The sequence below is a fragment of the Myxocyprinus asiaticus genome, chromosome 25 (genome assembly GCF_019703515.2).
Source record: "Myxocyprinus asiaticus isolate MX2 ecotype Aquarium Trade chromosome 25, UBuf_Myxa_2, whole genome shotgun sequence".
In the NCBI taxonomy this organism is placed as follows: Eukaryota; Metazoa; Chordata; class Actinopteri; order Cypriniformes; family Catostomidae; genus Myxocyprinus; species Myxocyprinus asiaticus.
This window is the reverse complement of record NC_059368.1, coordinates 2,606,521-2,630,752: the sequence shown is the minus strand read 5'-3', so window position 1 is coordinate 2,630,752 and position 24,232 is coordinate 2,606,521. Positions and strand designations below refer to the sequence as shown.

Below are 24,232 nucleotides of genomic sequence, written 5' to 3'. Positions count from 1 at the left end.
AGATAGATATTAAAAATAAGTACATTTATAATGCAAAAAACAAAACAAAAAAGACTTGTTTTTATTTTTTATTTTGGTGTGGGATAAGATCTGGACATGTCTTTGATAGGTAGAGATTCATGAGATATCCCTATCATATTTTTATATCATATTTATGTAGGGCGCACCGATCTCACAGTGAAACAGGGCCTGAGAAAAACAAGCAGCTCTTCAAAAGAGGAAGTGGTTGTTCACTTCCTCTGTTTCTAAATATCACACCGCATGATGTCAGATTTTCCACTGAGAGAAACACACATACACATACTGTATCTAAATATACTTTCACGCTTGTACTGGTACAAGATCATCATCATTTTTAGGAGAGTCTAAGTGTAAAATAAGTTAGAGATCTTATATTAAGTCACACATTGCGTAATATGAATGCCAAATGCTTCTATTCATCATCCTTTCTTTTACAAACACACAAAAGCTGCTAATTTTATGGAATATTTTAGTTCTGAATATACCGATTTAAACCTGTTTGAAGTCACTCCCTCTTTACAAATTAACAAAGGCCAACTGGTTTACTCATAAACTGAGGTGATTTATCTTTGTTATTTTATATTGTAGATCCAGGTCATCCAAAAGAAGACTGTTCATTCACATGACAATTATAACTGTATGAATATAATATCATGATCTATTAAGCATTATAAAGGCTAGGTTATGCTTATTAATGTTAATTATAAATGTTATTTAAAGTTATTTGAAAATTTGTTGGACCGTGGGAATATTTTCATAAATATTTTTATAAATATACAAAATATTGTGGATTTTAAACTTTTAAAAAAAAATTAGGTATTAATGTTTGTTAAACTCATTTGCTAATGTTGCCAATAAATGCATTTCATTGTATAATTTTAACGAGTACTCAAAGACATTAAATATATATTTGTAAATATGTGTTTATTTTTAAATATATTTCTATCAATTAATACAGTATATTCTCTTTTTGTTTGACTGTGTAAATATTTTACATTTAATGAAATAAATGAAAGTTATTTAACAATGTTGGCAATTTATGTTATAAGTTTGATTGTATTTTTAGTTATTAAACTATAATACATTATATATATATTTATAAGCTATATATTTATTAATGCACTGTAACAATAAATACATATTTATTTGTAAATAAACCCAGTTTACACTGCATATTCTCTTTTTGTTGGATTTATGATAATATTTAATAATAACATAATATAATATTTAATAGCATAATATTTAATTTAAACATATTTTTTATCTTCCTTTGGTAATGAGCATTTGTTGTACTGCTTTTAATTGTTGCTGATAAATAAATAAATAAATAAATAATAATAATAAAAAATAAAAAAATTAAAAAAAGTACCTGTCCTTGATTGGTACTTATACTTATGAACTTCTTTCAATTTATTTAGATACTTTTAATTTTTACAGAATAGTCTCTTTTTGTTGGATTGTGGCAATATTTTACTTTGATTATATTTTTTATTTTATTTCAATTTGTTTTATTTTTATTTTATTTTATTTTATTTTATTTTTAGCACGGAGCCACTACTTCAGCGCATTCACACTTAAGTCTCTTTAAACCGGTTTCACCGAACTCTCTTCTGATTGGCTCTCAGTGACATCACCCTGCGCTCCGGCAACGCCCCCTCTGGGCCGGTGTTGTACTTCATGAGCGCATGACTGACGCCAGCGCGGAGCTCCATTGGTTCGGCGTCATGTCAGTCTGAAGTGAGACTAGTACCGAGCCGCAAGAAACTCCAACTCTAGCAGTAAAGACAGCAGCGCAGTACAGGAGGATGATGATGCGGGTCTCCAGCACCGGGACCGGTTGATCGGGTCAGACTCATCGATTACAGTGATTCCAAATCGGAAGGGAGACATTTCATACAAGCACGTTAATTGTAAGTCTGATGATCATATTCCCCTTTATAGAGTTAATGTTTAGTCTTTGCACATTCTTTGTATTGAGTCGGTCTATATAGTCCCATCCCTAATAGACATATAAGATGCTTTTTATGATAATGTACTGTATGTAATATGTATAATAGACGATTATAGAATGGCTGCTGTTCCTACCATATTCCATTATTTAGTGTCGTTTAGTAGTCACTGCACAGTAGTTGGACTGTATACAGTATATGATGCTTATATGATTGGATTGCATATATAATATATATATGATGCTTTTTATGATCATGTATACAATATATATAGTAGCTATTAATAGAATGTGTGTTATTCATATCATATTCCACTATTTAGAGTTTAGTAACTGCACAGTATTTTATATTCACCCCATTAAGACTTATATGCTTTATGGTAGGGTATATAGTATGTATAATAGGTGATTATAGAATGGGTGGTATTCCTACCATATTTCACTATTTAGAGTTGTTTGTCCATCATTGCATACTATTTGGATTGCAGAATAGATTTATATAGTCCTACCCTATATAGACACACATATGTTTTTTTATTTTTTATGATAAGGTATATATTATGTATAATAGGCAATTATAGAATGGCTGCTATAACTATTATATATCACATTTTAGAGTTGTTTTGTAATCATTGCATACTATTTGGATTGCAGAATAAATCTGTATAGTCCTACCCCCTATAAACATATAATGATTTTTTAAGATAATGTATGTAATATATGTAATAAGTGATTATAAAAGGGTGCTATTCCTATCATAGTTCACTTTTTAGAGTTGTTTAGCAGGCATTGCACAGTATTTGGATTGCAGAATAGATCTATATTGTCCCACCACTATAGACATATAATGATTTTTTAAGATAATGTATGTAATATATGTAATAAGTGATTATAAAAGAGTGCTATTCCTATCATAGTTCACTTTTTAGAGTTGTTTAGCAGTTGTTTAGCAGGCATTGCACAGTATTTGGATTGCAGAATAGATCTATATAGTCCTACCCCCTATAGATTTATAATGCCTTTTTAAGATAATGTATGTAAAATATATAATACGCGATTATAAAAGGGTGTTATTCCTATCATAGTTCACTTTTTAGAGTTGTTTAGCAGTTGTTTAGCAGGCATTGCACAGTATTTGGATTGTAGAATAGATCTATATAGTCCCACCCCCTATAGACATATAATGCTTTTTTAAGATAATGTATGTAAAATATATAATACGCGATTATAAAAGGGTGTTATTCCTATCATAGTTCACTTTTTAGAGTTGTTTAGCAGGCATTGCACAGTATTTGGATTGCAGAATAGATCTATATTGTCCCACCACTATAGACATATAATGATTTTTTAAGATAATGTATGTAATATATGTAATAAGTGATTATAAAAGGGTGCTATTCCTATCATAGTTCACTTTTTAGAGTTGTTTAGCAGTTGTTTAGCAGGCATTGCACAGTATTTGGATTGCAGAATAGATCTATATAGTCCTACCCCCTATAGATTTATAATGCCTTTTTAAGATAATGTATGTAAAATATATAATACGCGATTATAAAAGGGTGTTATTCCTATCATAGTTCACTTTTTAGAGTTGTTTAGCAGTTGTTTAGCAGGCATTGCACAGTATTTGGATTGTAGAATAGATCTATATAGTCCCACCCCCTATAGACATATAATGCTTTTTTAAGATAATGTATGTAAAATATATAATACGCGATTATAAAAGGGTGTTATTCCTATCATAGTTCACTTTTTAGAGTTGTTTAGCAGGCATTGCACAGTATTTGGATTGCAGAATAGATCTATATTGTCCCACCCCTATAGACATATAATGATTTTTTAAGATAATGTATGTAATATATGTAATAAGTGATTATAAAAGAGTGCTATTCCTATCATAGTTCACTTTTTAGAGTTGTTTAGCAGTTCTTTAGCAGGCATTGCACAGTATTTGGATTGCAGACTAGATCTATATAGTCCCACCACCTATAGATTTATAATGCTTTTTTAAGATAATGTATGTAAAATATATAATACGCGATTATAAAAGGGTGTTATTCCTATCATAGTTCACTTTTTAGAGTTGTTTAGCAGGCATTGCACAGTATTTGGATTGCAGAATAGATCTATATTGTCCCACCCCTATAGACATATAATGATTTTTTAAGATAATGTATGTAATATATGTAATAAGTGATTATAAAAGAGTGCTATTCCTATCATAGTTCACTTTTTAGAGTTGTTTAGCAGTTCTTTAGCAGGCATTGCACAGTATTTGGATTGCAGACTAGATCTATATAGTCCCACCACCTATAGACATATAATGCTTTTTTAAGATAATGTATGTAATATATGTAATAAAAAATTATAAAAGGGTGCTATTCCTATCATATTTCACTATTTAGAGTTTAGTAATTGCACTTATACTGTAAATGTATTTTATGTTCATCCCATATAGATGATTTTATATATGATACACATTATAGTAAAATCATCATATATGTCTGTAGAATTGTTTGGTAGTCATTGCATATTATTTGGATTGCAGAATAGATATATATAGTACCACCCACTATAGACATACAGTATATGATGTTTTCTTAAGATAATGTACTGCAGTATATATAATAAGCTATTATAAAAAGGGTGCTATTCCTATCATAATTTAACTTTTTAGAGTTGTTTAGCAGGCATTGCACAGTATTTGGATTGCAGAGTAGATCTATGTAGTCCCACCCCCTATAGACATATATGATGCTTTAAAAAAAAGTATGTAATATATATAATAAGTGATTATAAAAAGGATGCTATTCCCATCATATTTCACAATTTAACGTTATTTTGTAGTCATTGCGCAGTATTTGGACTGCAGAATATATATGTAGATATACTGTATATGATGCTTATTATTACAGGGTATATAATGTATATAAGATCTCATTATAGAATGAGTCTTATTCCTGAGCCAGAAGAAGAGTGCTTTAAAATGAAATTTAATTTGCCAGCATGACTGTTATCAGTCATGTGTAAAGCTGAAGTTGTGATTGGATGGGTGAAGATAGATTTGACAGGTGTGCTGTGCAAGGAATATGATCTGTAAATTGCAAGCTTTGTCACCACATGAAATAATGATGATGTCTGGCCTTAGATGCAGAACCCTTCCATATTTAATTCTCAGCACGTCCACATGCTGTGTTTGGGAATGGGCTGTGTGCTCTTTTGAAATTTAATGGGGTCAGCAATTCGGTCTCTTTCATGGAGAGAATGCCCAGGCAATGAGGTACATGGTGGAGAAGCGTTCAAAATATAAATATTTGTTAGATAAATCTGTAGGCGTAACTGAGTGCAGACTGCACAAATGCTCTTTGATGATGCATTGGTATGCTGCTGCATTTATTTTGCAGATATTTGGTTGATTTTGACAGCAAGATTCTGGAAAGTTCCTGATTTGATGGGTGATGTTTGAAATTGTGTTAATTTGTAATGTACAGTGGGGTCCAAATGTCTGAGACCACATTAAAAATCTTGTATTTAAACCTGGACATATTTGTAATAATTTTGTAATGAAAATTTTTTTAATGTTTCTTTAATTTAATTGAAGCAAACAAGATGCTCTTTGGAATATTATTAAATTATATTCTTAAATCATGCTGGATGACATCAGGATTTCTTCATGTCGGCTTGAGAGCATGCTGTCAGGTGACGTGTGCCATTTAGGCACCACTAGCGTCAATAAACAGAATTTTTCCATGGAAGTTTTCACATAGAAACATAGTTGTATATAACAACTCTATCGTTTGCCATCTGCCGCATGCAACTTTTTACTCAAATTGTAAAGCTGATAATATGATTTATTCAACAGTTAGTTCCATTCCTTGAATCTGATTGGACAACTGGCATTCCAGGAATGGTGATATTTTGTATAATGTTGCGTTCCCATCATGTCGGAATTACTTTAATTACGAAATGGGAATTAAGAGATTCTACTCTGAGAAACATATTTCTATGGCAACACTCATAATGCCAAAACAGCTTTTGTTCTTGCTAAATGTGATAGAACAAAGAAAGCGCTCCAGGTAACAATGGCAAAATACAACCCCAATTCCAAAAAAGTTGGGACAGTCGAGTGTTTACCACTGTGTAATATCACCATTTCTACTAATCATGCTTATTAAGTGTTTAGGCACTGAAGACACAAGTGGAAGCAGAATTTCCCCCCATTCATCCATTCTGCAGGTCTTCAGCTGCGCAATTATACGGGGCCTTCCTTGCCATATTATGTGCTTCATAATGCGCCACACATTCTCAGCTGGAGACAGGTCAGGACTGCTGGATCACCAGTCTAGCACCCACACTCTTTGCTTACACAGCCTTGCACTTGTAATATGGGCAGTATGCGGTTTGGCATTTTCCTGCTAAAAAAACACTTCTGAATGCATGTGATCTCAGATCCCTCAGACGTTACTGTCTAAAAACCATCATGCGTCTGTCATGACACAGGCTCTGGAATACTTCGGTAAACCTTTGCCAGTCAACACCATTCACAGATGCAAGTTAAGGCTTTACTATGCAAAGGAGAAGCCGTACATCAACACTGTCCAGAGGTGTCCCCAACTTCTCTGAGCTCGGTTTCATCTGAGATGGAAAGTAGAACAGTGGAATCGTATTTGGTGCTCCTACGAGTCCACATTTCAAATAGTTTTGGGAAAAAAACAGCTGTTCTCCGGACCATGAGGAAAAGGACCATCCAAGCTGTTATCAGCATCAGTGTCTGTCATGGTATGTCAGTGGGCTTTATCAGTGCCCATTGCATGGGTAACTTAAACATCTGTGAGGGGATGTTACACAGTGGTAAACAGTTGACTGTCCCAACTTTTTTGGAGTGTGTTGCAATCATCTGATTTAAAATGAGTGTATATTTAAAAAAAAAAAACAATTCAGTTCACAAGGTAAAACATAAAATAATGTGTCGTTGTAGTGCTTTCAATATAGCACAGGGTGAATAGAATTTAAAAATCACTAATTTTCCACATTGTCCCAGCTGTTTTGGAATTGGGGTTATAAAATGACACATGAAACAGAAAGATACATATAAACTACCATTAACTGTTGAGGTTCTTTTTACATGACATCACAACTGTCAAGATGGAGCTTTTAGAATTCAGAGTTTCCAACTGGTAATTAAGAGTTCAACAAGTTCTAAATTAAGGTAATTTCGACATGACATGAATGCACCGTAAATTTCAATCTGTATTATATATTTATTATAGGCCCTACATATTATATTTATAAATATTTGAATTATTATGCATTATATAAATGTATTATTTTTATTTAGGGCCTTTCTCAGCAAATAATGACCTATGCATTTAATTGCGATTAATTGGCACGTCATGTAATTCATTTGATTCATTTTTAACATTTTAACTGATTGACAGCCCTAGTTTACACCTGTCATCAATACTGGAACAGTGTTTTTTTCTCTCCACAGAAAACAGAAAGTTTAGAAAACTAAAAATGGATTAGAGTGGATGTGGCCTGTGTTTGCGGCATTCTAGACAGGCTATCGACTTGTGTGTTGCTTGGTGACAAAAAACGTTTGAATCTGCTTTGCCGTCGTTTTGAAAAAAATTTTGTTGTTGAAGAAAAAATCTATGAACTAACAAGCCAAATTTGAACATTTTGAAAATTAATTGTTTAAACATTTGATAATTTAAACTTTCGTTTTCATTTTCCTATGGTCATCGTTTTCCAAAGTATGCGGTAATGGAGAGCATTTTAAAAATCAAACATAGTTTTCAAACAGAAATGTATTAGTGTAGACATGGCCTTTCTAGAACTTACTATCACACTTGCAAACTGCTCTTGCCCGTATGATATTGCTTTAGTTTCGTGAAAAATGTTGGATTAAATTAGAAACAATGCAAAATAGAAACTTTTTCACTTGTAGTCTGTATTTGTCAGTGCACTAACAAGCATGTAATTATTCCTCCCTTCCAAGACTGGACATCGGACTTCTCTGTGGTGTGCCAGCCCACTTTGGTCTCCCCATGCCTCCTTCTCCTCTTGACGACAGAATTGTGGTGGCGCTGCCAAGGCCGATAAGACCTCAGGAACTCCAACTCTGCCTGGACACCAGCTACCTGGAAACCACCGTGGGCGCCGTCGGTAGGTCGACGGCAATCAAAAGCACCACCGTGGTGAAGATCCAGACGACCAAGCTTTCGTATATGCCCTCGTCCAGCAGCTCCACTCGCTCGCTCACGTGTGGATGCAGCAGTACCAGCTGTTGCACTGTGACGACCTATGAGAAAGACAGACGGAACCAGACCCTGAACCAGGTCAGCGCAAGCAGTCCCAACTTGAACTCTGGAGTCAGCTATGGCATCCACGAAAGTCCTCCGACAGCAATGGTAGGCCACAGTGAGGCCTACAGCGTGCCCAGTCTCACCTCCAGCCTGGGCAGGTGCGGTTTGCGGGTCATCCACCCCAATGAGCTAGCCAAGAAGCTGACGCATTGCCCCATGGGCCACCCCGTCGGCTCGGTGCCAGTCATCATTGACTGTCGGCCCTTTATGGAGTTTAACAAATGTCACATTAGGGGTGCGGTGCACATCAACTGTTCGGACAAGATCAGTCGCAGACGACTCCAGCAAGGGAAAATCACAGTGCTGGATCTCATTTCTTGCCGTCAGAGTAAGGACTCCTTCAAGGGGATTTTTTCCAAAGAGCTTGTGGTGTATGATGAAACCACTGTAGACCCAGGACGGTTAACACCATCTCAGCCCCTGCATGTGGTCCTGGAGTCTCTACGAAGGGAAGGGAAGGATCCCATCGTACTTAAAGGTACTTTAAAAATGTTATTTCAACTTTAGAGAGTTTAGAAATGTAGGTAAAGATCAAAATTAGAGTTTCGGGGCTTTAAGTCTATTTCTGATAGCTTTGAGATCTTCTATATGCTAATGTACTGCTAAAAGTTCACAAATTTTGTTTTTTTTTAATAATTTTTTTGGCATGCCCAATTCCCAATGCGCTCTAAGTCCTCGTGGTGGCGTAGTGACTCACCTCAATCCGGGTGGTGGAGGACAAATCTCAGTGGCCTCCGCATCTGAGACCGTTAATCCGCGCATCTTATCACGTGGCTTGTTGAGTGCGTTACCGCAGAGACATAGCACGTGTGGAGGCTTCACGCTATTGTCCGCGGCATCCATGCACAACTCACCACGCGCCCCACCGAGAGCGAACCACATTATAGTGACCACGAGGAGGTTACCCCATGTGACTCTACCCTCCCTAGCAACCGGGCCAATTTGGTTGCTTAGAAGACCTGGCTGGAGTCACTCAGCATGCCCTGGGATTCAAACTAGCGAACTAGCGAACTCCAGGGGTGGTAGCCAGTGTCTTTACCACTGAGCTACCCAGGCCCCTGGTAAAAAGTTCTTACAGATCTTTTTTTTTTGTAGGATGCATGCGATGCTAACTTAGAATCTGACCAACACCTGGTGTCTTAGAAGACAGCACACCTTTTGGAACAGCCTTTGTGTCAGGGGTGTTCCTATGATGCCTTAAAATGCTGTCTAGATAGGCAGCTCACTAGCAGTTTAAAGGGATAGTTCACCCCAAAATCAAAATTCTCTCATGACTTACTCTCCCTCATGCCATCCAAGATGTGTATGACTTTCTTTTTGATGCTGAACACAAACGAAGATTCTTAGAAGAATTTCTCAGCTCTGTAGGTCCATACCATGTAAGTGAATGGGTGCCAACATTTTTAAGCTCCAAAATCCACATAAGGACAACATAAAAGTAATCCAGACGACTCTGGTGGTTAAATCTGTATCTTCAGAAGCGATATGATAGGTTTGGGTATGAAACAATATTCAATATTTAAGTATTTTTTTCCTATAAATTCTCCTCTCTGCTCAGTCAGTCTCCACTTACGTTCACTTTCTCATTCTCCTTTTTCTGTTTTTGGTGATTCACATCCTTCGTGCATATCGGCCCCTTATGGGCAGGGAGGAGAATTTATGACAAAAAATGACTTAAAAATTTGTTTTTTACCCACTTATCATATCGTGGACCCACTGGAGTCTTATGGACTACTTTTATGCTGCCTTTATGTGGATTCTGGAGTTTCAATATTTTGGCACTCATTCACTTGCATTGTATGGACCTACAGAGCTGAGAAATTCTTTTAAAACTCTTAATTTCTGTTCTGCAAAACAAAGAAAGTCATACATATCTGGGATGCCAGGAGAGTGGGTAAATCTCTTTTCATTTTTGGGTGAACTATCCCTTAAACTCTTCTCTTATCTTGTTCTTTGTCTTTGTGTCTTTGGACAGTCACACTGTCTTTCATTCTCTTTCAGTGTGTGCATGATAGTGAGTATAGCACTGCTCTTGCAACATATTCACATCCCAAGATAAAAGCCGCTCTTTTGATAGAATCAGGTCTGTGTCTGAGTTTCTGTGCCTCTGAATCTCTTGATAGGTCAGAGTCAGTGTTGTCCTAAATCTCATGGCTCTACAGAAAAGGCCACAAATTTTTTGATTCCTCCTCGGGCTTTAAATTTGCATGAGATCTTGATCTTTCAGGAGGGTTAAAAAAGGTCAAACATCTCAGTATGATGTGACTTTTGGGACCGTATGTCCCTATTTGCCAGTTTTTGAGTACAGACTTTTTGAGCATCTGAGCAACCAAATGTAGCAGTAGCGCAACGTATGTTTTTAGTCTTTTTTGGGGGGATTTTTTCCCCTTTTTCACCCAGTTTCGAATGCCCAATTCCCAGTGCGCTTTTAAGTCCTTGTGGTCGCGTATTGATTCGCCTCAATCCCAGTTGCCTTCATGTCTGAGACCATCAACCTGTGCATTTTATCACAGTCCTTGTTGAGCGCGTTGCCACGGAGACACAGCACGTGTGGAGGCTTCACGCCATCCACCGCGGCATCCACGCCCAACTCACCACATGCCCCACCGAGAGCGAGAACCATATTATAGCGACCACGAGGAGGTTACCCCATGTGACTCTACCCTCCCTAGCAACTGGGCAAATTTGGTTGCTTAGGAGACCTGGCTGGAGTCACTCAGCACACCCTGGGATTCGAACTAGCGATCTAGCAAGCTCCAGGGGTGGTAGACAGCGTCTTTTACCACTGAGCTACCCAGGCCCCCCAATGTACGTTCCAAAAGAGATGCTCCTCAAAGAAACTGAACTGGATATCTTGGCTAATGTACATGGGCTCTGAAATGTATCTGGACTCCTGATTCACACTTAAAAATGTCTGAATGTCACTGCATTAGATAACAAAATATCAAAACAAGTGTCATTTATTTTGAAGAAAGAAAGCACAAGCATACAGAGCCCCTTAGAGGACAGAGAGGGAATTTTGGTAAAAATGGTTTTACGTTCCTTTGCAATATGTTTTGAGTTTCCTTGCAATTATTTTTGGTTCCCTCACAATAAATAAACCATGTTTTTACTACCCATAGCTGAACCATGGTATTTGCAGTAAAACCATAGTAATAATACAGGAAACCCAAAACTGTAGTAGTAAAATTATTAATTTTGTGGTTACTATTTTACTATAAATACCAAAGTTAAACTATGATTACTGGAGTAAAACCATGATTAAACCTTATAAAATTAGACATTATTTTACTACAGTAACTCTAGTTTAACCATGGTATTTGTAGTAAAACTATAGTAACCACAAAGTTAACCATGGTTTTACTACAGTAACCATAGTTTCACCATAACATCTGTAGTTAAACCATAGTAAAATACAAGAAACCCCAAACTATAGTAGTAAAAATCATAATTTTGTGGTGAAAGTTTTACTGCAAATACCATAGTTTAACAATGATTACTATATTAAAACCATGGTTTACCCTTATAAAAATTAACCATAGTTTTACTACAGTAATCATAGATTAACCATGGTAACTACAGTCATAGTTTCTACAATATTACTTTAGTAAAACCATGGTTAATTTATTGCGAGGGAACGCAAAACGTATTACGAGGGCACAGGAAAAAATCCCTCCCTCTCCTCTTAAAAGTCCTTGCAAGTACACTTTTCAAGCAAAACATTTCACAAAAAACAATAAACTGTTCAAAGTGAGGTTTGTGAGGTTGTGGGGGGCTTAAAGTGATGGGAACATTCACTGACTGCCCTTCACTCCACCAGTTCAGAGGTCATTTGTGAACATTGTGTGTTTCTAAAAATAAGTGACAGTTAGAGGATCTTTCCTGTGAGTGATTAATGAGTGATTGTATCACACCACAGAAACCCCCTTCACTGAATACAGCACAGCGCTCTTGTTTCCTCAATACAGAGAGCTCATCTTCTGATATATGATCTTAAAGGGTTGTCACAGTGAGGCAGAGCATCTGTACACGTATTCCCTTTGGAAGATGTCAGCTCTTGCAGAGAAACTCTGGTGGGGCGGGACGACGTTTTTCAACAAGTGCTACAGGTTTCACATTTGGCTAACTTCCCACCTTGTATTCATCAAATAAACGTTATCTGAGGAAGCACAAATGTACTTTAAAGAACAACAGATGTCAAATATGAAGTTAAATATTTGTTATCAGGGTTCGTTTTGCTTGTTCATTGATATTTGTTAACTTTTGTTTGCGTTACAACTGTTATTTGCTGGAGGGCATTGTTAGTATGTGTTTGCCTGGGGAAATATAAAACCAATATGAAAACTCTGAACATAACTTGGAAAATTTACAATGGTCATATATTATATTATATTATATTATATTATATTATATTATATTACATTATAATTATATTATTATATTATATTATATTATATTATATTATATTATATTATATTACATTATTATATTATATTATATTATATTATAATACATTACATTACTTTATTATATTATATTACATTACTTTATTATATTATATTACATTACATTATTATATTATATTATATTATATTATATTATAATACATTACATTACTTTATTATATTATATTACATTACATTATTATATTATATTATATTATATTATATTATATTATATTACATTATTATATTATATTATATTATATTATATTATATTATATTACATTATTATATTATATTATATTATATTATAATACATTACATTACTTTATTATATTATATTACATTACATTATTATATTATATTATATTATATTATATTATATTATATTATATTATATTATATTATATTACATTATTATATTATATTATATTATATTATATTACATTATTATATTATATTATATTATATTATATTATATTATTATATTATATTATATTATATTATATTATATTATATTATATTATAATACATTACATTACTTTATTATATTATATTACATTACATTATTATATTATATTATATTATATTATATTATATTATATTACATTACATATATTATATTATATTATATTACATTATATTATATTATAATACATTACATTATTATATTATATTATATTATATTATATTATATTATATTATATTATATTATTATATTATATTATATTATAATACATTACATTACATTACATTATTATATTATATTACATTACATTATTATATTATATTATATTATAATTATATTATATTATATTATATTACATTACATTACATTATTATATTATATTATATTACATTATATTTATATTATATTATATTATATTATATTATTATATTATATTATAATTATATTATATTATATTATATTATATTATTATATTATATTATATTATAATACATTACATTACATTACATTATTATATTATATTACATTACATTATTATATTATATTATATTATAATTATATTATATTATATTATATTACATTACATTACATTATTATATTATATTATATTACATTATATTTATATTATATTATATTATATTATATTATTATATTATATTATAATTATATTATATTATATTATATTATATTATTATATTATATTATATTATAATTATATTATATTATATTATATTACATTATATTACATTACATTATTATATTATATTATATTACATTATATTTATATTATATTATATTATATTATATTATTATATTATATTATAATTATATTATATTATATTATATTATTATATTATATTATATTATATTATATTATATTACATTATATTATATTATATTATATTATATTACATTACATTACATTACATTATATTATATTATATTACATTACTATTATTTTAACTGTAAAGTATTTATATATTATGGCCATATTTGTTGTATTGCCTTTGAATTATGACTTAAACTAAGGATTAATTTATTTGTTAGCAGTTTATATGTATCATCCATAACATTTAGCCTTTTATGCTTTCAATGAATATTCTGGGTTCAATACAAGTTGAGCTCAATCGACAGCATTTGTTGCATAATGTTGATTACCACAGAAATTCATTTTGACTCCTACCTCCTTTTCACTAAAAGCATGAGGCACTTACAAAGGAAGTCAATGGGGCTGATTCTTTGAATTTTCTTTAAAGTCAGAAATGTGAATCTTATCATTTTATAAAAGCACTTACATTAATTCTTCTGTTAAAACTTGTGTATTATATGAGCTGTAATGTTGTTTAAATCTTCATTTTGCAGTGGACTACAGTTCTAGGGATTACGGCATTACGTCGTCACGTCGTCATGGCAACAAAGTTGTAAAATTGTATATAATTTTACAAGCACATATTGTTTATGTCTTATGTCTTTTGAAACAGTGAGTATTTTAACGTTTATGGATTGACCCCATTGACTTCCATTGTAAGTGCTTCACTGGAACACAGATATTTGCTTTTTTTTTTTTTTTTTATTTAAAGGAGGGACGAATTGTATTTTGTGGTTATCAACAGTATGCCACAAATGTTGTCAGTTGAGCTTAACTTGTATTGAACTTGGAATATCAAGTGTTCTTTGTTTACATGTTTGTGTTTGTCTCCTGCAGGAGGTCTCGCTGGTTTCCGTCAGAGTCATGTTGATCTGTGTGAACACTCTCTCCACCTGGATGAAAGACAGGACGGCAGTACCGACATGGGCCTGTCGGGGGCGCTACCTCACTCTCTGCCCTCCACTCCTGACATAGAGAACGCCGAGCTGACCACCATCCTCCCCTCTCTGTTCCTCGGCAACGAGCGAGATGCTCAAGATCTGGAGCAAATGCAGCGAATGAACATCAGTTACATCCTGAACGTCACCACACACCTGCCGCTGTATCACTACGACCTTGGACTCTTCAACTATAAGCGTTTACCCGCCAGTGACAGCAACAAACAGAACCTGCGGCAGTACTTCGAGGAGGCCTTTGAGTTTATAGGTACAAAATCAAAAGAAAGAAATTGTATTTTAACATAATTTTTTTTTTTGCATTTTTCATCACCGTAATGAAAAAAAAAAGAATTCTTATTACAGTAATGTGAAAAAATAATGATTATTTAGATATGTATTTTAAATAATAATTATAAATATTTTAATATTATTAAAAAATATTATATTATTTAAATTATTATATATTTTAATAAATATTTATTACATATATTATTATATATTTTCTAATATTAAAATTTTAATATATTATTTAAATATGTTTTTATTATTTATTAATATTTACATTTCAAATTACACTATATATATATATATATATATATATATATATATATATATATATATATATATATATATATACATACACATACAGTTGTGCGCAAAAGTTTGCATTCCCTGACAGAAATTGCGAAATTTTGACATTGATTTTAAATATATGACTTTTATTTAAGGATAGTGATCATACGAAGCCATTTATTATCACATAGTTGTTTGGCTCCTTTTTAAATCATAATGATAACAGAAATCACCCAAATGGCCCTGATCAAAAGGTGTATTAGGGGCCGTTCAATCCAGTGCAGTGAATGCAACAGAATGCAGGTGTTGCAAGAAGCGTTTTTAAAAGTTGTAAGTTCTTTTTAAATGACACAGCATCTTAAAAATGCAACGCACATGTGCGAGATGCTAAAAAACAGCAGTACAACGGTCAAAAATGTCCGTCTAGCGCATGTTTACGTAGAAGTGTTTTGTTTTTTAAACAGCGCTTTCTGTGTGAACAGCCCCTTGCAGAAATCGAAATCACCATTTTTACATCATGGTAGTGCTTTGATTGATATTGATTTAAAAAAAATAAAAAAATAAAATAAAAATACTGCATTAGATAAAGTATTAAATACTGAGAATACTGGGAGTTAAAAACTAAAATGTTTAAAAATGGACACCTTCAGATGCATTACAGTATTGAGAATTTGGAGGGGTATGTGTTTAATTGTTATGATTAATTGTCACAATGCAAGAATCGTTGGGGCTGTTGAGACTGAATGCATTCTTGCATTAAAAAAGCTAAGGAATGAAGCAGAATATTGGCACACGTTTTTTAAAGTTATTTTAAATTGACACCGCGTCTTAAAAACTCAGCAACACATGGCAGAACGGTCAATCTAGCGCATGTTTACATAGAAAAACTGTTCAAAATGCTGCAGATGGACGCAAAAACGCATCGAATTTCAATATATCATGAATCAAAAAAATTATGAACCATATCGAGGCAAAACTCAATATTTCAAAATTTGCAACATTGTTTTCTGTCCATGTGATCAAACATCATAATCTCTTTATCTCTTTATCTCTTGATTTTACCTCTACTGTGCTTTATTCCTACACTGATAACAGAGTTTACACAAGGTCCTTGAAGAAATTAAAGTGCCTGAATTTAGCTTTTAGAAATGTAAGTAGCCTACTGGAATACCTGGAAAATTGTTTTGTTGAAAAGTGCTTGAGATTAAAACGGACCATTTCTTCCGTGTAATGTGTGTCCATCAAAGATCCACTTTCATTGAATAATGTGTCTTTTAACATCCTTTCTGTTCTTTGCAGTCAGATAAAAATGTAAAATGAAATATTAATTTTCTCTCTTGTTAATGATTGAACAGAAACAGCTGTGTAAGTCTGTGAGATGCATGTTAAACTCTTAAAGTGACAGTACCATTATAGCGCTTGTTATACAAATGAATGTAAACTTCATGTTATTACTTATTCATTTAAAAAAAATTCATTTCGAATGCCCAATTCCCAATGCACTTTTAAGTCCTCGTGGTGGCGTAGTGATTCGCCTCAATCCGGGTGGCGAAGGATGAATCCCAGTTGCCTCCGCGTCTGAGACCATCAACCCGCGCATCTTATCACGTGGCTTGTTGAGCGTGTTGCCACGGAGACATAGTGCGTGTTGAGGCTTCACGCCATCCACCGCGGCATCCGCGTTCAACTCACCACGTGCTCCACCGAGAATGAACCACATTATAGCGACCACGAGGAGGTTACCCCATGTGACTCTACCCTCCCTAGCAACCGGGCCAATTTGGTTGCTTAGGAGACCTGGCTGGAGTCATTCAGTCACAAACTAGCGAACTCCAGTTGTGGTAGCCAGCGTCTTTTACCACTGAGCTACCCAGACCCCCACTTATTCAATTTCAAACATTGACAGCTCATATCATTATTATATATACAATTTCAAGAAATAATATTAATTGATAGACTGTAGAATTTTTATATTTTTAAAAATATAAAATGTGACAATAATAATCAAGACAAACAAATTATTAAAAAATTAAACCTTTTCACATACTTATTCAGGATGGGTTCTGTTCAGTTCTGTTGCTTGTTCTGCACCTTTTTTGAAGGCTTATTTGTGATCTGGTATATGAGAAACTCTTATTATTTAAACTTTGAGCATTTATATTGTGTATTAAAGAACTTTTTTTTGATGAGAAATTACAATGTGCATTTTGTGCATGAACCTCATACCGTATACCGAACCGAATCGTGAGATAACCATATGGTTGAAAGTGACACAATGAGAATTTGGAGGTGAATCTGTTTAATTTTCTCATGTAAATAATGTCTTTATGTTTGATGACTTTGTCTCTTCCAGTATGAGGCTTTTCCAGTTGTGCTCAAGGTTTTTAAACGTTTAAATTGGTTTGTTTTTCTCTCAACAGAAGAAGCCCATCAGGCCGGTCGGGGTCTCCTCATCCACTGTCAGGCTGGCGTGTCACGATCGGCCACCATAGTCATCGCTTACCTGATGAAACACACCTGGATGACGATGACAGACGCCTACAAGTTTGTCAAATCCCGACGGCCGATTATCTCCCCCAACCTCAACTTCATGGGTCAGCTTTTAGAGTTCGAAGAAGACCTGAATAACGGCGTCACTCCGCGTATACTCACACCCAAACTCACCGGCGTTGAGACTGCCGTATAGTATAGGATTTGAGTTTGGTAAGAGAGGCCTACGAGATGATATCCAATCAGTAAAAGAGGATCTATTTTTTGGGATAAATGAGGATTTCTTACCAGAATATCCTGTTATGTTGCCATTTAAGGCACCTTTTCTTCATTCTCAACCCATATGGATGAGATTTTTTGGACGAGGTTTAAACAGAGAATGAGGAAAATGCTAAACAAACCATCTTTTGCTATCCGGTCCTGCCAGAGTTAGGACAAACACTGTGTTGCGGTCATACGTTTGTTATTTGGCCGCTGGTGCTGCTTGAAGCCCCCAAGTGAGTCTGGCTTTTCGCCTGTCTGAAAAGATGAAGGCTTGTTTGTTGTTCCAACGTTCTTATTCTATTTTATACTGTCGTGGCCATGACAAGCCGACAGTGGCATCACTGTGCAATAATTTCAGAGTGGAACACAACCAGGGGTTTGATGTGTATATAAAGACTTACAGGCCACCTAGTTTTATACTTTATTTTTGTTTTTTGTTATAGCTCTTTTCATTCGAGTTCAGTTTAACGGTGATGATCTCTATAGCAGATGATCTTTATGGTGTCATCAAAGCATTTATCATGCATACAAACAGCTGAAATCAGTTTTATGTGCTGTATGTTTGTGACTTTCTGTGTATTTGTTTGTCATTATTTCCATAATTGACAATCAGAACAACTTGTTTTGCAACTTCATTTGAAAGTTCTTTAACGGAATGTTCCGGGTTCAAGAGAAGTTAAGCTCAATCGACAGCATTTGTGGCATAATGTTGATTACTGCAAATAATAAATTTTCTTTAAAAAAAGCACAAATCTGCGTTCCAGTGAGGCACTTACAATGGAAGTGAATGGGGTCAATCTGTAAACATTAATATACTCACTGTTTCAAAAGTATAGCCACAAAATATATATGTTAACATGATTTTAGTGTGTTAAAATTGCTTACTAACCTTTTCAGTGTAAAGTTGTCATATAGTTTTATACTTCGTTGCCATGACAACACAACTCTATAAACCCGGTAATGTAGTAGTCCGCTGCAAAAACAAAGATTTAAACTTTACAGCTCAGTTTTAACAGAAGAATTAACCTCTTCTGCATTTTTGCCCCCAAATTAAAAAAAAAGACTCCAATTATTCATGTAATAATATTGTAATATGTTTACAATCTCATGATGAATAAAATTATTATTATTATTATTATTATTATTATTTTGTCTTGAATTTGTAAGCATGTAATTCTGGTTCTGTTCACCCCATCTCCCTTTATATAGTCTTATTTTATACCACTAGATGGCAGCAAGTACTAGAAAATTTTTTATTTTTCCTGAAATGTAGGTGGCACTATAAATCACTTTAGCCCTCGCAGATGTATAAAAGAGACGTTTGTATTTGATGACTTACAAATGTCATATTTCACTTTGAGATTATTTTGAAAATATTTTAAACTGTGGAATTAGGGCAACAAAATAAACTGTACAGTCACATTTCTGAGAATGAGAGCTTTCATTTGATATATGAGTTGTCTGTTTAAGTGCTATTTTAGTCTTTTATATTCATATTAATATTTCTACCACATGACCACTAGGTGGCGCTTATTTGCGACGCAGATGTTTTAAGGATGTGATGGTTATCTCTAAAAAGTTCAGATTCTACGTTTTCAAAGGACATCCTATATGCCTGATGACAAGTTGAGCATTGTAATCGTAAACTTTTTGGTGATATAGTGCCCCCTTTTGAAGAGGTTTTAATGTAAGTGCTTTTATAAAATTATAAGCTTCACATTTCTGCTTTTAAACCCTCCAAAAATTGGACCCATTCACTTCAATTGTAAGTGCCTCACTGGAACTTCCATTTTTCCTTTTTGTAAAGAAAAAGAGGGACGAGTCAAATGATTTGTGCTGGTAATCAGGATGGTGCCACAAATGCTGTCAATGGAGCTGTCGCTTGTACTGAACCCAGAATATTCCTTTAATAATAAATTAGTGCATGATTACTAATAGCATATGGAAAAGTATAAAATATACTATATGGCTATGGTATTATCTATATATAGTTAAAACCATTTGCTTGAGGAGTTAAGAAATAGTGCACCCTTATGACTTCTTGACTTCTTCCCCATTCACTTTGATTATATGGAAAAGAGCAGCCAAAACATTCTGCAAAATTTCTCTTCGTGTGCTCTACAGAAGAAAGAAAGTCATAGGGGTTTAGAATAACATGAGGGCAAGTAAATGATGTCATTTTTGGGGTGAACTATCGCTTTAAGTCACCACTGCACATTCAGTCTTCTTGATCTGTGTGTGAGAAGAGACAAGTATTTAACGTGCATTATGCTTGTATGTTTTCTGTTTGAATGATTCACTGTGTTCCAATAAGTTCATGTGAAATGTTCTTTCGAGACCTCAAACTGGCCAGATGGTTTGAAACCAGACAAATTTGTGGTTGTGAATTTCTATTTCTGTGCACATGTCAAAATTTGCTTCAATAATAATAATAATAATAATAATAGTGCCTCTGTTGGTGCCTTAAATCATGTTAATCTCTTTTTTGTGACTTTTTGTTTGTTTTTGAGTGTGTTAGAGGTGACGGCTTTAAACCAGAATTTATTTTTGAGCATCATGGGTGTCTCATGTGTTTTTAACGTGTTAAATCATCAGAAGGCTAGTTACACATCAGTAAGTTCTTATTTATCATAAAAGAACTCAAATGCTGTGAATGAACAAAACTCTGGGCTTGTTTAAAGTTTTAAATGCAAAGTGTAAAACAAACAGTTTATTATTTTTTTTTTTGTATGCAACCTGTCAAAATCTCTTAGCATAATCAAGGTGTTTTCTCAATAAAACCTTTTTATTTTTCAGCTTTTACACTTTCTGCACTTTGGCTGTCAAATTTTGAAAATTAGCATATTACTGCTTTTGTTTACTTAGAGATAGTACACCTACAAGCATTACTAGTTTGATGAATTAAATGACTTAAATAAATAAATAAATATCAATATGCAGAAAAAAGGGTGCCAGATATAATGTTGAAGCCTTTATACATAACACAATGAAAATTTTTTTATATGTTATTTTTGGGCTCTTATTGATAATAATATTATCAATATAAATATGGTACAATTGATCTTTTATCGATAATAATACTATAAAATTATAATAACTATAATAATAATAATAAGAAGAAGAATTATAATAATAATAATTATAATTATTATTACTATTATTATTATTATTGTTGTTATTATTATAGTTATGATATTTTTTTTATATTATTATCGAGAACAGAAAATGTTTACCATATTTATATCAATAAAAAAAGTTAATAATAATAATAATAAAAGTGGGTATTATTATTATAATTAATATTATTATTGTTATTATTTATAATAATAATAATAAAAGTTGGTATTATTATTATGAGTAGTAGTAGTAGTAGTAATAATAATTATAATAATAATAATAATTATTATTATTATTATTATTATTATAAACCCAGAAACCCTGTTAATCTCTTCTTAACTTGGTTGAGACTTGAATTAAACTTTATATACAGCTAACAAATCTTTTTTTGCCACCATGTCAGAAAACAACCTACATGTTCATTTTTTTACCTTTCTTATTTCTTGCTGCAGCTTCAACCTCTTATAAACCAACAGAACATATCATAAAATTAAAATGTTGGATGACAATAACTGAATGCAAAGCACATTTTTAATATTGAAATAAATTGCAGCAAAGATTTTCTGTATATTTACTGCTGAAAAATTGCAAAAATTCTGTAACATTTACATTCAGCTGATGTGAAATGTAAGTTGCAGTCTCTTTATGTTTAAACGCTTGTTTTATGTCACTTTTATGTAACACTGTGTTTGTATGAGTGCAACACTGGAACATCGGACTCCAGTTCAAGGATTTAAAGGGCAAAAAACTTTTCTGGGTGCATTCATGAAAATATGGGATTTTTGCAGCTCTTCACAGAGATTTGCCAATGGATCTCAATGCATCGTTTATATTTTTTGCACTGTTTATTTTTATTTTTTATGAATTATTTTTTCCACAAAGGTGCTATAATGCTGGAGGCCTTCCACACTGTTTGCATGACCTGCTTTGGTAAAGTCTCTTCCTGTAAGCCGAGAGCTCTATTTAAAATGTCAGAGTTGAAAACAGTGTTATTTTTTTAATGTGGGGTTTGGAAATAAACAACAGAAAGAGAAACAATTGTGAATAAATTTGGTTTCTTAATCTAATGGTTTACAGGGTTAGGGTTAAATATTCATCTATATTTTATCGTCACTTTAATGCATATTTCGTTATTTTCATTAGATAATCAAGTGTTCTAAATAGAAGCGAGGGCATGCAAAGAAAATGCAACTATATGGAAACATGCCCTGTCAGTATCTCCAACTTCATATTTTGCGAATTACAATAAACCTTATTTTCCATTAAACCTCATCTGGACATAAACAGTCTATGTATATATAAAGTACTGTGCAAAAGTTTTAGGCACATAAGATGTTTCACAAAAGCATTTGTCTTAAGATGGTTATTTATATCTTCAGCTTCAGTGTGTCAATAGGAAATATAAATGTTAGACTCCAAAACATTACTTTTGCAAATAGAAAAGATTAGAATAGAAGAACAGGGAGCCCTGCAACAGAAGTCATGGCCCCCACAGAGCCCCCACTGAACATCGAGTCAGTCTGAGATTACATAAAGAGACAGAAGCAATTGAGACAGCCTAAATAGATAGAAGAACAGGGAGCCCTGCAACAGATGGCATTGCCCCCACAGAACCCCCACTGAACATCGAGTCAGTCTGAGATTACATAAAGAGACAGAAGCAATTGAGACAGCCTAAATAGATAGAAGAACAGGGAGCCCTGCAACAGATGTCATGGCCCCCCACAGAGCCCCCCACTGAACATCGAGTCAGTCTGAGATTACATGAAGAGACAGAAGCAATTGAGACAGCTGAAATAGATAGAAGAACTGTGGTGAATTCTCCAAGAAGCTTGAAACATCCTATCTGTCAACAACCAAGAAAAACTGTGTCCAGGTGTATCTAGGAGAATTGGTGCTGTTTTAAAGGCAAAGGTGGTCACACCAAATATTGATTTGGGTATTTTATGTTTACTGTATGACTAAGTGATAAATGAAAAATATTTATGTCATATTTTTGAAGACATCCTCAATATGAAACATTTTTCACAAGTGCCTAAAACGTTTGCACAGTACTGTATATAAATAGCCATGTATTTTCAAAATAAGAGTCCCAGGTGTGTTTCGGGCTTGTTTATAGTTAAAAGTCCCACATTATGCACCTTATCTTCTTTTCTTGCAAAAAGAATTTGGGCTCTTAGGTCTGTGCCCGTTATAGTAACGCCCAGACGCAAGTGTCACATCATGTGAAAAGCAATAGAACCCATAATAATCAGTGATGCTGTCTACACTGGAAGTGTCGCGCCGACAGTAAACAGGTGTCCTGTTCCGTTTTGCCCAGCATGCGCTGCCGCTACTACTGCCAACAACACAAATAAACGGTTTATAATGTTCATGTCGACGCGTCCAGCGCAGACAGCCTCAAGCCGTTGTGTCGCATTGACTGATGCACCCGGTGTAGACAGGTTGTAAGGAAAGAATAAGAACATTCTAACGTTCTATAAATCATTATTAAACAAATATCGGCCTATTAATCTGCTATAGGCCTTTCCCTTCACCTAAGTTATCGGTAAAATCCATTATCGGTCGATTATTTTGCTATGAAATTTTCCAAATGATCAAAATGATGTTGTTCGCCCAGCAGTGATAAAAAAATCAAAAAACCAGCCAAAGTCCCCTAAACCTACATTAACGGAATGTTCAAACGGAACACGACTATTCAAATTCTAGCTGTCAAAAAATTCAAAAAATCAAA

General features: G+C 33.3%; 1 protein-coding gene across 1 annotated transcript; it reads left to right on the top strand.

Moving 5' to 3' along the window:
- Positions 1 to 1,712: 1,712 nt before the first annotated feature.
- Positions 1,713 to 22,535, top strand: LOC127416321 (dual specificity protein phosphatase 10-like). The gene is made up of 4 exons (XM_051655616.1): positions 1,713 to 1,931; positions 7,971 to 8,815; positions 14,954 to 15,322; positions 18,048 to 22,535. Exons 2-4 carry the CDS (start codon positions 8,020 to 8,022, stop codon positions 18,311 to 18,313), a joined length of 1,431 nt encoding a protein of 476 aa, XP_051511576.1. The 5' UTR covers positions 1,713 to 1,931; positions 7,971 to 8,019; the 3' UTR covers positions 18,314 to 22,535.
- The last annotated feature ends 1,697 nt before the right edge of the window (positions 22,536 to 24,232 follow it).

Coding starts and splice junctions, on each gene's coding strand:
- LOC127416321 (XM_051655616.1), top strand. CDS start 8,020: ATGCCTCCTTCTCCTCTTGACGACAGAATTGTGGTGGCGCTGCCAAGG. Junction 8,816..14,953: donor GGATCCCATCGTACTTAAAG/GTACTTTAAAAA, acceptor TGTCTCCTGCAG/GAGGTCTCGCTGGTTTCCGT. Junction 15,323..18,047: donor GGAGGCCTTTGAGTTTATAG/GTACAAAATCAA, acceptor TTCTCTCAACAG/AAGAAGCCCATCAGGCCGGT.